At 39.8% G+C, this 15751-nt stretch overlaps 1 protein-coding gene across 1 annotated transcript; it reads left to right on the top strand.

The window, feature by feature from the left end:
* On the top strand, positions 1-14686 carry PARD6B (par-6 family cell polarity regulator beta; the record flags this gene model as incomplete). The annotated part of the gene is made up of 3 exons (XM_080627937.1): positions 1-174; positions 4866-5088; positions 13857-14686. The coding sequence occupies exons 1-3, from the start codon at positions 109-111 to the stop codon at positions 14684-14686; spliced, it is 1119 nt and encodes a 372-aa protein (XP_080484063.1). The 5' UTR covers positions 1-108.
* Positions 14687-15751: the final 1065 nt, after the last annotated feature.

Genomic DNA, 15751 nt, shown 5'->3' with positions numbered 1-15751 from the left:
TTCGGGCTGCGCTGCTCACTCTCCTCCTTCTCCCCTCTCCTCCCTCCCGCAGCAGCGCGCTCGGCGGCACCCGGCGGAACGAGGACGAGGCACCGACCATCCGGCGGCATGAACCGGCCTCACCGCGGGGCCGCGGGCAGCCGGGGCCTGGGCACAATGGAGGTGAAGAGTAAGGTAGGTGCTGGTCACCGCGCTGAGGGCCGCGGGCGGCTGCCGGGCGGGAAGGAGCCGGCCCGGCCTTGCCCTGCGCTGCGGGGGCGCCTGGTCACGGTGCCGCTGTGGAGAAGGGAGGCGGGGGGAGCGGGAGGGGACGGGGCAGGGAGCGCTGCTGACTCACCTGGTGGTACCGAGGGCGACGGGTCGGTGTCCGCCAGGGCACGGCCCCGGTGAGGTTGGAGCGCTCTTCAGGCCGCGGGGCTCGGCGTGTCCGCGGGGGCCGTCTGCTTTGCTCACCTGCCCGGCCCCGCTCCAGCCAGCTCATGGGCTGCTCGGGTGCAAGGAGGCTGAAGCAGCGGGAGCTGGGTGCGGGGAGCGCTGTATGCGGGGGGAAATAAGCGTTTTTGAAGTGTTTTTAAAAAGCAGGTTGGTGGAGTTGCGCCCTTCGTTTCTGCATAGACTGGAAAGGATACAGAGAAGTGGATGTTTGAGGAAAGTTTGGTATAACTGGGCCAAAAGAGGTGTTCACAAACTCCAAAACCTGCTGTCTGAATTAGAGAAAGCCCCTACTAACTCAGGGGCTGTTTCTATACTTCTTTCTTTTTTCATTATTTAACTTAGTGACTCTTTTCGTGCTTTTTTTTGGTGGGCTAGAACATACTCTTATAACTTGCATTACTTGGTAGAGGTAAGCCCTGACTAACTTATCTTAAAATAGAGCTTGCCTTCTCTTAGAGGCTATCTGAGGATTTGACACTGGCAATTGTTTCATGTGTGTGTATCGGTATGTTCTGGTTTATACAACACTTTCTGTGGTCAGAGCTTTGCACAGTTGTGTAGATTCTCTCACGAGTGTATCTGCATCCATTCTTCCTGTTGTTAATTTCTCGTGTGCTCGTTGGGCAAAGTCCTTTGGCAAAATTTTGTTCTGAAAGAAATTAGGTTTTTTTATTTTCTGATTTATATTTGTTATATTTTATTCATATTCTGCAATTAATAATTGTAAAAGTGTTGGATGTGCAGTATTAGTCGGAGCGTCAAGCTATTAGCTAAATCTGGGTAGCTTGAGTTAAAGCCCCTTTTTCATTGTCTAGACAAATTGTAATTGCACCTACATGGGTGTAGGGGTTGCTTTTTGTTCCATTGGTAGAAAAATATATCTGCTGTTGGCTTTTATTTTAAACTCGTCTGCAGCCTGTCTGTATCCTGCATCTTCCTTTCCTACCAGTCAAGTGTTATAGCAGCTATGGTATAGGTGAAGTAAGTGGTCAAGACTTGTGTGTTTTTAAGGATAGCCTGCTACAGTGCTGAAACTTCTAGAAATGCATGGTTTGTCTCTATAGCTTGAATGAGGATGACTTCTTTCAAGTCCTAACTTTTCACGTGGTCAAAACCAGAAAGCACAGGTCTACCTGGTATGCCAAACACTAGTTAAGCATAGCTATTACTGTGGTTGGGAAAGTCCTTTATCTGTGCTCTTACAAGGCTGAAAACAATTGCTACAATGTGCTTACAAACAAAATGCTTGTTTCCTCAGCTCCAAACTAGGCTTACTGTTCCTCCATTGTGTTTTCCTTGATTTAAAATATATCTAGAGATCACCTATGTGATGTGTTCTTTGGTGTTTGTATGGAGACGTGTAGGAGTTCTAATAAACAAGGATTCTCTCAAGTGCGTATTATGTAGCAGGTCTCAAGGCATTCCTAGAACTACTTGTCACTAATGCATTATTTAACAGCACCTTGATTTAATATAGCATAGGAGTTCTCTTCCTTTTATGAAAATAAGCTATTCTAAAGAGAAGGAAGAAAGGCTTCTTCCTTCCTTGTGTGAGAGATGAAGGGGACCATTATGTGGAGTGGTCTAGTGTTTGAGGGCTTATGAGTGAGGTACAGCTCTGAATTTAGGTATTGCAGATCAATAATCCTGCCCAGCTGACAAAGCTGTGCCAGCACAGCCTGGCTGTACTTGCAGTTATATGAGCAAATTTCTTCTGTTAGTTTGACTTATTCAACTTGGCAGCTGCGCTGAACTTGCCATCGGGAATCCCCACAGTATATTAATTTCAGTTAGCCCTTTTTCTTGTCATAGAAAATAAACTTTTATACCCCAAGCTAGAGTTCCCAGTGGTGATATGGAAGCCCCCAGATAAACTTCTAGCTCTCTAGATACAAAATTCAGGTTTTCCCTGTGCGTTCTCTTAGGACTTTGAATAATACTTTTTCTTTTCAGAATGAAATCTAATATACTGATAAAACAATGGTTACTGTAGTTCATGTTCTGTTGTTGCTGGAGGCTTACAGCATAGCAGCAATATGCTGTGTTGCAGCAACTTAAAGATGTCTCTCAAGTCTTAGCCTACTAATTTCCTAGTATGCTGACATGGCTTATGCTGTGTTTTCCCAGTTGAGTTAGCAGTGTAACAGTATGTGTTCGTAAAAAGCTCAGGTGGTAAGAAGCCTTCTCTTAAGCTACTTTTCCAATCTTTCATCTCCCCTAAGTGCAGCCTGGAATAGGATGGAGTGCACCATTTGATATCAAATGAAAACATTTCAGGGGTTAAAATAAACTGTGAAATTGAATAGTTTTACTTTTGTCTTTTACCTGCTTTATAGTAGTATTGAGCATATGGCGTACTGTGTTAGGAAATTATAGATTATTAGTCTTTTGGTGTTTGCACCAACTATGTGTAAAATAATGAGAGAAAAAAACCTCACATGTTTGAAAATGTGGCCCTCTGCATGCTTGCTGAAGAGGAGTTAATATTTACTCTAAACTGCAAGTGGGCTTGTTGGCTTTTTAAACTTCTATTACTGAATTATGTTTAAACTATGTAGTCTTTGGAAGCCAAACTATTTCAATTGATGCAGTGCATGGGCAATTCCTGTGGCATTCATACTTCACATAGCTGAAGATTTGAGAGGCACAGGATAAAGTCTTTCACTTACGTCATGATTAAGCGTGCTGCTTCTGACATGATGAGAGTTCCTCCTGTAGGCTTTGCTTTGCTTTTCTTGTTCATAGGTATGAATCATCCCTCCTGTCTTATTGTTAGTTAATGTTACTGTAGTGGAGTATTTCTAGAAGAGGAATGTTCTGACATATTTCTTTATTTGAAACTTTGTGAGGAAGGTGGGGTGGTGGTAGGTGTAGCTTGTTCTACTGTGCTGTTGGAGTTAGTATGGTGTTAATGTGCTAACAATGGCATCCTTGTCTCCTTATTTTCATGCCTTTATTTGTATGTGAGAACTCTAAAGCTTTTGCTTTTGCTCGAAAAGGTTGTTATCAAAAGTGAGGTAAAAGTTGGTCTGGAGGCTTGGTAACATGCACCTTCATATCTGTGGTGTGTAACATATACCCAAGTACGTGATACTGAGGCTCAAACTTGCAGGCAGTATTTTGTTCCATGTGCCCTTCTGTTCTGTTTAAACTTGCTAAAGTCGTTACTTAAAAGTCTTTATTCGCTGTAGGTCAGCAACAGAGTTCACAAAAAAAAATGCTACCATCTGACTTTTGTTTTTCTGTTTTGTAATGATCAGCTTATTACCCTTCTAGTTCATATACAAATTGGTCTGCTTTCAGTAAGCTGACTGCTGCTATCAATTTTAGCATCTTTGGTGTGTTGTGTGTACCTGACATGGAGGGTTTGGAGTAATTTTTATTCCATATTCTATTTGCTTTAAGTCCTGCCAGTATTAGGCAGAACACTATAGTTTTACTAGTTACGCATACTTAAACTCCAATATATTTAGTCTACATCAGATGCTTGCTTTCTCACTTGCACCTAGTTTAGTTTTATGCCTACCACCACTAAATTAAGTGTTTGTTACATAGGTGATTTAGGAGTTTGCATGGACTGGGGAGCTGAGTGTTTTCTTGAATGATCATACTGACTAAAAGCAAATCCTGACTCTGGAAGTCCAGTGCCAGTGATTCAGTTTTGAGTTTTTATTTTTTTCAAATCTGAATCTGGATACAACCACATTTTATAAGACTACAGTCAAGAGTCTTGATCATGTAGGCAGATCTTCTGAGTCCTTTCAAGGAGTAGTGGCTGGGTGCCTCCTTTCTGTCTTTCTTTAGGTAAGAGCAGAATTGATTTGAGATCAGCTCACCACAGCTTTACTGCACAGAGTTTGTACTGAAAAGCAGCAGCCATATTTTGTAGTCTCAGGCCAAAGTGGCTTTTACATTTCTTATCCAAACAACTGGGAATCTGAAAGCTTCTCAATCTTGCATAAGTCAACCATAGCTGTACAACAATTTATACATACTGTTCTGAAGTGCAGTGAAATTTCTTTGAAGAAAATTCCAGGTAGTCACATACCGTAGGAGGTTAATCATAATCTTGGTTTTGAGCCACCAACGTCAGTGCTGGGTATGAATTCTGTCTCTTCCTGAGATCGTGGCTGTTCCATAAGCATGTGAAAATCTGCAGTTATTCTTGGCACTAGTTTGTCACCTTAATGCTAAACTGCTGTATTAGTGAATTCTTTTATCAAGATGAAAAAGTTATTACTGGAAATAGGGGGCAGGAACCAAACATCAAAAGCCAGTTTATACTGACCTTTTTGTCACTTAAAAATTATTGGTTGTCATCTTTAGCGCATTTTTAATTCCATATCATTTCTAGTTCAACATTCAAATCATTCTATTGCTGGAGAATGTTACATTTCCATATTAATGATGTACAATATATTTTGTTGTAGTTTGGAGCAGAATTCCGACGATTTTCTCTGGAGAGATCCAAACCTGGAAAGTTTGAGGAGTTCTATGGACTATTGCAGCATGTGCACAAGATACCGAATGTCGATGTTCTGGTAGGATACACGGACATTCACGGAGACCTGCTGCCTATCAATAATGATGACAACTATCACAAAGCAGTTTCCACAGCTAATCCTCTACTCAGGATTTTCATTCAGAGGAAAGGTAAGTGCACATGAAGCCGGTGAATCATCTGTTTCTCCAGTTATACAGTAACCAGTACTACTTATGGAGGAAAAAACCCTTCAGTCCTATTTCATCATGTTAAATTCCGTCATAATTATGGATCATGAAAGGTATTCACAACTGATCTGTTTTGCAAGAGCTTCCTCAGGCAACCTATTTATACTTTATGCTTTTTTCTTGTATTTAGTTCTGTTAAAGTCAAGTTAAATCTCTAGCAAATGCTTCTTTTTGGTTCTATATAAGCAAATGAAAATAAACTTTAAACCCCTAGGGCTTTTTGCTGTGTATATTGAATGCCTTTCACGTAAAATTGTAATCTTGATCAGATGAGAATTACAGGATAGAAAGGAATCTTGAAAGTCTTATTATGAGGTATTAAATGTCAGTATAAATTAAAGGCTAAGTTTAATATGCTACTCTTGTCATACTTTTCTAATAAAACATTCCGAAACCTTCAAAATGACAAGCTTATTTCAATTAGCAAACCTCAAATGTGAGCGTGCTCAGTTTGTTGGACTGCCTTTAAAAATAGCATGTCCTCTAGGCATGAAGTTCTCAATTGTCTTTTTCTAGTGTCTACTTTTTTCATGAAGGAAAACCCACCAGATTTTAAGTTGTATTTGTTCTTGTCCAGGAGAGCATGTGAAGGGGAAGGGAAAAATCTAGTGATGTGATTTGAAATTGTTTTAACACAGAGAAGTCAAGAAATCATGATTTCTGCACTTCTTGGTTTTCTGCTGACTTGCATACGGGTGTGAGTGTGCATGTATTGTATGTGTACGTATGTGAACACGTGTATGCAGTTCCTATTAGAATAAGCCAGTCAGCTCCTCTTTGAGTAGCAGGCTGCTTCTTCCTTAGCTGTTTTATAAAGATGTGCTCTGTTTGACTGTTGCTAAGTCAGACTTACTTTCCTTAGAAAATACTTGGGCATCAAAAGCTTTTATGAACTTTCCCACTCCAAAAAATGAATAAGATCCACAGCAGCCTGACACAAAAACAATATTCAGAAGCAGTGTGGCTGCTTGCCAGCTGCTGTGTTGCTGGCAAAATGTGTTTGTTTTGTTTGTATTGAGGATTGTGTGGTATAGCAACACTAACATTTTCAGTCCTGAATTGCCAGAGGAATTAACTATTTGTTTTAATAGCACCTGAAGGCAGAAAGGGTCTATGATTCCATTTAATCTCCTACAGTAGCCATACGATGAGAACAGATAAGCCACTTTGTCAGAGTGGGATTATTGAGTTTATATTTTAACACCATATGTTTTTAGATTGTTACTAGTGTTGCATGTTTAATGCTGACTGTTACTAGTGTTACATTTCTAAGACCTTGTACCTTCACTGCACCATTGTTTAAGGTGTGACGGATTACTCATTACTTGGGTGTGAGGACTTGGTAATAGAAGTGATTGGTAATGCACAGAACTAGAAATAAGATTAACCCACTTAAGTTTATCATGCTAGAATTCACTATCGGGAAAAGCTGTGTAGAAAGTATCAGTTGTCATCACCTTCCCTTTGACACCTGAGCCTTCTGGATGTGGAGTTACAGGGAATGAAGGACCCAGGCTGGCACCTGAGTCCAGCACTTCCAGCACTGTACTGTGTTCTGAATTAGTTGTGACCGCTTTGATTATTCTGTTGATTAAACTGAGGCTTTAGCTTCATTTAGCATCTTTGCATAATATAGAACAGAGGTTGGTTTGATGGAAAATAAGGAAATAACTTGATTCTGTATTTTATTTGTGATAATTTGCTGTATTGCAGGGCTTAGAGATGTATTGGAATTTGTGCAGCCTGATTTGTTTAGGTATGGTTCATTCATCCAACTGCACGGATCTTTACTGGCCCTGTCTCTGAAATTGAAAATCAAATATCTGAAGAAATACCTGCTATTGATGGTATATTGATGGGGCTACTTTGATCTGTGGTGTTTTGGAACTGTAACTAAGTAGTTATTCTTCTACCTGCAAGGCTTCTTGTGTTTTTCATGCGTTCTCTTCAATCTGAAAAATTTCTGTGGGTTTTCTAATGGGACTTTGTCCTTTTTTGTATTCCCAGCAATAATAGTTGGGAATTTAAGATCTTTGATAAAAAGCCACTGTGGGGGAAAAAGTGAGGGTTTTTACTGTCTTAAAAGATAAGACGTTCTATCACATTGTCTTATCAATTTAGAAGCTAGATGGAATTTGGGGGAAGCTAACATAAGGTGTGAGAAGACTACAGTAAAATCTGGTAAATAGTGTTAACTTCTTAATATATTGCATCCAAGAACACCTTAAGAGTTTGAAAGGGAAGCAGCAAGATGCTTTTGCATTTATTAACAAGTGACAATTGTGATAGTGTGACTCTAAAATGTCACGAATTATGTCAGAGTAAGCACTCTTTTCTGTTCTGACTTCTAATTTATTAAAGCCAGAAGATGTCCCAAGCATTTATGTGTATTGGTTAATGTAGTAAGAAACTTAGAGATCCTGTAATTAAATGAAGTCACATTATTCCCCTCAGACCCTTCTAATTGTATTTAGCCAGATTCCTTTAAAACATTTTAAACTGCTTCAGTGCTAAATCTAAACTGGAGCTTGATATTGCACAAGTCAAGAGTGGCTATTAGCTTCTGGAAAACAGTTCCCTTATCAGAATTTCTTTCTGCAGTCTAACAGATTAACAGGGACTGCTGACATCTGGAATGTAAAGGTTAAACTGATGTATCAGAATTAAATCCAGATGTATAGGAGTCGCTCTGTCTGTGAGAGCAATCTTCCTGAAGATCAAATGGGGAGGGTGGGGGTGGACACAGTCCACACAAACCCTGAAGGGCACTTCAACGTGAGGGACTTTGCATTGTAAATACAAGAATAGAGATGATAACAGAAGGTGTATTTGATTATAATGTCCTTCAAACTCACATGCAAGTTATTAAGTTACAATATACAGTTCTTGCAAGTTGTGCATGTATACAGTTGTTTATAGTAAAAACGGGTTAATTCATTTAATTAATTAACCAAGTTAATTCATTTGTGCCTTTGAGGTAGACTTTTCACTGAGAGGCTTTATTTTCGTGAAAATTAAAAGAAGTTGGTTTTTAAACAGCTCTTTATAGAATATCCTCCCTATTTGGAGTCCTCTTCCAAAGAACGTAGGTCACTTCCTAGATCTGTGTTTTGTTATAACTTGTGACTCAAGACAAGACATGATAAATTTGGGCTTATTTTAAAAATGCTAAATTGCATCTATATTCAAATTTACTAATTATTTGGGGGTTCTGCAAATGTAATGTGTGGGTAGCTCTGTGTTGCTTGCAAACAGATCAGGAAAACGTGTTAAAATCTGTCTTGAACAATGCTAAATTGAAACCAGATTTGGCATTTGTAGGCTGTTGTTTTTAAACACCATGTAATGAGTATATACAGATTGTGCCACCTTGAGTTTGAAACTGCAGAGGGAAAACTCATTCTTGCACTATGTGGACATTCTCCTTAACACTATCTGTAGTTAACACCTTGTCCTCTGGCTTTTTGCCAAAATATTTTCCGCTGCAGCTTTAAACTGATTAGGTAGTGCCAGAACAAAGATGCCTTTGTACTGCAGAATCCTGCTTTTGAGCACTTGCTTAGCAGTGAAGAGAGGTTAAACAGAGTCACGCTGCTTGGCTGAGGTTTGGAGATGAGTTTTCATCAACCTTTCACTATTTCCTTTCCCCACAAATTATGTCACTTTAACTGTGTTAAGGTCTGTGCTAGTTTTGTATCATTAGACTACTAAGACTAGTTACGACGCAAAAACCTTCGCCTCTGGTGCTTTGTAGTTTCTGAAATGTTTTGACATACGGCCTGCAAGTTTGGGATACTTTTATTTCAACAGTGTGTCATGTAATTCAAGTAAGTTTCTAAAAACAAAAGTACCAGCTCAGTGTTAAATATTTTTGATTGTACATTTGTCTTCTGAAAGAGATTTCTGAAGTCCTTCTCTCTTCTAATAAATGTTTTTTGTGATCACAGTTTTTGTTTAAAAAGCACATTCCAATCTATTCTTTCACATACAGATATATTTATATAATCTTTGAAAAGCCAGTCCTCTTGCAACTGAGAGTAGTTTCTCTACTAACTGTGGAAAATCTTGATTTGGACAAAAGTTTTAAGCTTTATCAGCTGATAGTTGTGGGAGGACAAAGCTGGGTGCTGCTTTCTGTGAACTCTCGTTTCTTGTTGTGGAAGGGAGTTGTGAATAGCTCTTACTGTTGGGTAAAGAGCACAAACTTTCTGTGATCATTTGCAGGACACAATAAACCTACTTCTTGGATGTGTATATAATAAATGTGTATATGTTTGTAGATCTAGTACATACCACACTTAGCATGTAGGCATAGAAGGCCTGAGTGCTGGGAAGAGAGATCCTGCTATGTGGCCTGCTATGAAGGTGAAGAAGTGTTATAGCTGCTGTGGCAAGCTGGGAATGTCGAATAATGATATACTTTTGTTATGACAATGTATAAAATATCAGATACTCTGATTCTTTGACAAGAATCTGATTTGGTGCACTTGAAATTTAAGGAGGGAAAAACCTAAAAATCAAATACTTTTTTAATGTTGGAACCTGTGCATGGGGAACAGCATTGTAAGAAAATCAGTGCTGACAGTGTTTTGATACACTTTTAGTACAAAAATTGGTTTAAAAACAGAAAAGCAGTAGAATCATAGAATGGTTTGGGCTGGAAGGGACCTTTAAGATCATCTGGTTCCAACCCTCTGCCAAGGGCAGGGACACCTTCTACTAGACCACAGTGCTCCAAGCCTCATCCACAGTGGCTGCTTCACAGGTTGTTAGTGCCCATATCCCAAATCTTTCATTAGCAGCTTGCACTCTAAAACGGATAAATGGTGCATGTGCAATTTTCCTGTTTGCTTCAGACGAGCTTAGTCTAAAAAACCCACTGTGATATGGCTTAAGGTCTGAACAATGTGGAACTAATCAGTTGAAATACTTCCAGCTTACTCATGGTGTATTGGAGAACTTCCCACAGAACAGAGCTCTTCTGGAGCAGTGTGGTGTTAAACGCCTAGAAATGTGTCACTGCTACAAACCAAAAACGAAGTGAAGCTTTTGAAATGAGGCAAAATGACATGTCTTGTCCATGTAGTGTCTTCCTGGTCCTTGGAATGTTTTTATCCAGTCTCGTTGAATTTAACATAGGTTGTGCAGCCTTAAAACCGGAGTTCTGAAGTATGAGATTTACACTACTGAAACATGCAGTGCACAAGAAACTAGAGATTTTACTTAATTTTTGAGATTACTGAGGTGCAACTGCTGGGGAGAAGGGGAAATCCATGACATAAAAAAACCCCTTTGCACTCATTAACATTCTGAATTCTAATACTTTAGTCACCATTGTCCTCTGGTTGTCTAAAATCTTCACCTATATCATCATTTTTAGTGTCGTATTACTTTGTATTCAGCAGTGAAATATTTCAAGTAAGACCCTTCTGTCTTGTATCTTCTTTCACAATGGCCCTTTCCAAGTTGTTTTGTAAGCAATTGTAGTTCCAAAGAAGAGAAGCTATTGCAACTCATTGAATTGCAAAAATCCTCCCAATGTAACAACCAGATGTCTAACTTGAAACTGGTTGGATGGGTTGTCTGTGGAGATAAGGGCAAAACTTCCCACACTTTTTCCTTTGATCATAAATTTTAAGCAAACATTAAAAAAATTGTTCCATGTTGTCTGGAAAACCAGCCCTGTTAGTGCTCAGTGGTGCAGCACAGGGTTTGTAATGGCTGATCTTCACTTAGATATCCCCAAATGCATTTGAGAGTAAATGGCAAGTTTGTATTTTTGGCAGTTTTACACTTCAGCCATAGTCCACCTGTTACACACTTTGCTTTGGGAGGTTTGAATTGATTGTTAATCAACCCACTCTTCAACACAACTGATCTGACATTCTTAGGTGTCTGAAGAACAGATTTTAGGCTATTTCTAAAGCCTTGGTTGATGCTGAGACCTAATGTTACTGTAGTTTAACCTTAAATTATGTTTCTTTTTCTTCTTGACCTCTCTTTCTGAAGATCAACAGTAATTCCATTTTCTGAGAGAACCTTTCAGGATCACAAATAAACTGGAAAAAAAAAAATCATTTAATGTTCTCAAGTATACCTAGATTATTCTGTTTGCTTCTACTTTCCTGCTCTTCTTTATACAATTCATAGAGTAGCCCAGGTTGGAAAAGGCCTTGAATGAGATTAGCTAGTACCCTGTCCAGTTGAATCTTGAAAATCTCTAGTGATGGGGACTCCCTGTCCCCATGGAGGTTGTTCTAGTGATTGATCTCACTGGGGGGAAATAAAGAAAACAAAAGGACAGATAAATAAACCCCCATTCCTTTGGAAGACATCCTTTAAACACTGAAATACAAGAGACTCCAGGCTTTCCTCGTAGCGCAGTTTGATCACCTTCATGGTCTTCCTTTGGACCTTCTCCAGTCTGTCCACATCTTCATTGACTTGTGAGGATCAGAACTGGACGCAGTTACTGCAGGTGCAGCCTGACAAGTGCTGAGCAGGGGGTTGATCACATCTCTGTCTCTGTTAGTAATGCCCCTGCAGATGCAGCTTTAGGATTCAGTTTGCCTTTGCTGTGGCAGTGCACTGCGGAATCATGTTCAGCTTGTCCACCAGGACCCCCAGCCTGTACTGGGCTCTTTGGTTATCTCATGTGCAGGACCTTGCACTTGTCGTCTTAAACTTCATATTGTGCTTGCTAGCCCACTCCTTCATGTAGCTTTGTTTTTACCTGCTGATCCCAAGGCGGCAGGGAAGCAGCTTTGCAGAGGCTGTCTCATGGGTGAAGTGGGAGAGAAACATCCCTTCGGTGCTGTGACTGCCGCACATGAAGTGAGAGGAGTGGGGTGTCTAACGTGACACATGAAACAATTTGTGTTAGCCCCCCTTTTGCTGATTGAGTAACGCTTGCAGAAGCACCACTCTGAATGAGAAGGTGGCCACATCTGAGAAACAGCAGAAGTAGAAATTAACTCTGCAGAGTGGCTGTGAAATTCCAGAGGAGCATCCATGTCCTCCCAAAGGAACTGATGTTGTCACAGAAGTGACTCCAGGATATGGCTGTATAGACTTAGCTACCTTCAGAAATAATTCCTGTTTGTGTCTGTTAAGTTGTCTGACAACCTTATCTATAACCTTTAATGCTAAAGACAGTCTGTCTTGAGCAAACAGCTTTGCCTTCCTTAAGGTGTGATTGCTTTTTTTAAGCAATGAAAAACAATAATGTAACTGAGGCCACCATCAGGACGCAATTTGTAAACCACGTTGATGAACTATGTGATTATTCTTGTGTAGACACAAGGTGTGAGTTTATAATAAATCCCTTTGTGGGTTTTTTGTGAGCTAATTTAAACGAGTTTCTTTTTCTGTTGTCCTTTATCTTTCAGAAGACCAAGTCCAAGTCTGCCTTAGTAGAGCAATCATTCTTAGAAAAATTTCTAGTTTTCAGCAGTCCCAGTGTCTGGGGAAGGGAGAAGTTAATATTACATGCTGGAATAGTGTTAGACTTCACTCACTTCGGAACTTCTTTCTTTGTTCTCTTTTGCTTAAAGCATCTGAAGAGTCCAGATATAACTGATGCATGTCTGTATATCTTCATCTTAACCTAGGGGAAAAGAAATCTGACTTACCAACTCTCACTGTGTACTTTTTCAGCAGCAATTGACAGCTCTCCTGAAATTTCACACTAGGGTAGCATTTCCATAGTTATTTCAGTTCACACATTGAAATGTATAGTGTCTTTTACTTTCTTGGCTGAACCAATGGCATCTTAATGTGATAATACAAAGAAATCCCAATTTCTCTGAGTCGCAGGGTTAGACCAAAGCAGTTCTGCTTGTTTATTTTATCCACAGCAGTAAATCTATACAACGTTGCAAAAATAAAAGTGTAAATCCAAGGAAACTCAGGCCTGGATGTGTTTTGGTTTCTTGCTTTTGGAGAGTTATAGCATATTAAGAAGAAAAAATGAAGTTTGCTTTGGTTAATAGGCATTTCAGACATCAGAATTGCTTCCATAGAACATTTCCTCTTCAATGGGAAGTATTGGTATGACTTGCATGTTTTCTTTTTTAAAACTCTTAGCCGTTTGCATACTTCTGTATCACATTGTGGCAGTTCCAGCTTTGCTTTATGAACGGTTTGGCTTGGAGTATTTGTGTGCAAGATCTCTTTGTTTCTGCTCCTCAGCCATTTTACCTACAGTATGTGGGGGCAGGGAGGAGGGTGCAGAATGGAACAAGCTTTCTGGAGTTTGAATCCAGGTCACTTGGCCAGCTTCCAGGAGCCAGGCAATAATAGGCACGCTGGCTGCTTTCCCTTTTTCATTCTTCCTTTTCCAATGATCTGAAGCCCGAGGAGAGAAAACTAACCAGTGGAATTACTCTGAGTAAAATTAAAATGTTTCTCGGAATGTGCCCATTCCATTCTAACCTTCCACTAAAGCAGCTCTAGTTCTTTGTGTCTCTATTGCATTAGGGGTTTTTCTGTACTATCTTTAGTCTGGTAGAAGGAAACCAAAAGTATTACAAACTTTGAATGTCTTAACATTAAAGCTCTTGTTTCATGTGTAGAGAGACAAGTTTCTAATGTAGTAAGCCAGAAACCTTCTAGATAACCTAAAACATGATAGCAATATGATATGGACCACATATAAAGTGACCTAATTACCAATGTGCTGTGTCTTACAGAAGATGCAGACTACAGTGCCTTCGGTACGGATACTATGACGAGGAAGAAAAACGTTCTATCAAACGTGTTACGTCCGGATAATCACAAGAAGAAACCACACATTGTCATTAGCATGCCACAGGACTTCAGACCAGTGTCTTCCATTATAGATGTAGATATTCTTCCTGAAACCCATCGCAGGGTGCGACTTTACAAATATGGGACTGACAAACCCCTTGGATTCTATATACGAGATGGCTCTAGTGTCAGAGTAACACCACATGGGTTAGAGAAAGTGCCAGGGATTTTCATATCTAGGCTTGTCCCTGGGGGTCTGGCTCAAAGTACAGGCTTACTGGCTGTCAATGACGAAGTACTGGAGGTGAATGGAATAGAAGTTTCAGGAAAAAGCCTTGATCAGGTTACAGACATGATGATTGCAAACAGCCGAAACCTGATCATTACAGTAAGACCAGCAAACCAGAGAAATAATGTTGTGAGGAACAGTCGGACTTCTGGCAGCTCCAGCCAGTCCACTGAATCCAGCCTTCCAAGCAGCGCGCCAAATATTTTAGCAAATTTCTTGCAAGGGGAAGAGGAGAGCGATGAAGAGGACATTATTATTGAAGACAGTGGTGAGCCACAGCAGATTCCAAAAGCTGCACCTACTAGCGAAAGCCTGGAATCATTGGCACAAACTGAACTCCTTCATGAGCCAACACAGAATGGATTCCTTCCTTCCACTGAGATGAATTTGAATCATTCAGCAGGCAGCATTAGCATGGAATATGAAGTACAAAATTCAGATCGTAAGTCATTAGAAGAAGATGGAACTATTATAACACTGTGAAATTACACTGGTGTACTGTGTATTAAGGATGCCATACATGTTTTGATTTGGCTTAAGATGTAATACATTTGATACCTCTCCCTCTATCGAGCACTGCAGTTAGAGTAAAAGGAGGGAAATAAGTGAATAAAAGAAGTTCAAAATTATGTAAGTTGACTAACTTCAGTTAATTGTGCACTTCAGTGTAAATACTTCACAAAAATGGACGATAACTGAGAAGTGACTGAAATCAAATGAAGAGAATTTAAATTGAAAATGAAGGATAGCTAAGAGATGGCTGTGAGCTTTCTTTTAAAGGTACTTTATTTCTTTTTAATGCAGAATACTACTGGTTCTATAGAAGTAAATTTCCATTATTGTGTGAGGTTGACTGTCTCATGTACTGTGGTTTCATGTTCATCTGCTGCTTACGTATGATGGAGCTGCTTTGGCCACTTAATTCCTGTTCTGGACTGCTGTTTAGCTGGTAGAGCTGTTTGTGTGGCTCAGTGTATGAGGAAACTGAAAAATAAGCAGGAGGTGGGGTGGGAAGAGATGTTTGTGGTTGGTCTAGTTCCTGACTGACACATTGAGCAATAGGCATCTGCAACAGTGGTCAGCAGCTTGACAGCAGCCAGGATTTGGAGGTGGGGGCTTCTGAAGTTGACTGTTCCTTTGTAAGTGAATGTGCAACCACAGTAAATTTCAAAGAAATCAAATGTAAACTTAATGCTATGGCAATAACAGAACATAATCCTTGTTAAAATTGCAGTCCCAGTAGAGGCCATAAAGATTTCTACTAGAAAGGTAAATTAAATCCCTAGATTAAAAAAAGTTTTCAATCAGAATGAAGCTTTTAATAGACCTTGCTTGAGCCATCTGATATTAAATGATTTGTCATTATGAACTACACTGTAAATGCTGATCTTTCTGTGTACCACTGCCTGGGTGTTCTGAATAGTACAAAGCCGCTATACATGAAACACCAATGACAAGTCCTGATACTGCAAGTGCGTAAGTATATGTGTGATCAGCTGCAATTACAAGCAGAAGCACAAGGAGAGGCTTTCAGCATTATTTTTCCCT

Source organism: Psittacula echo, assembly GCF_963264785.1.
Source record: "Psittacula echo genome assembly, chromosome: 12".
Lineage (NCBI taxonomy): Eukaryota > Metazoa > Chordata > Aves > Psittaciformes > Psittacidae > Psittacula > Psittacula echo.
Note: the sequence above shows the minus strand (reverse complement) of the source record. Positions and strands in the feature narration are given on the sequence as shown.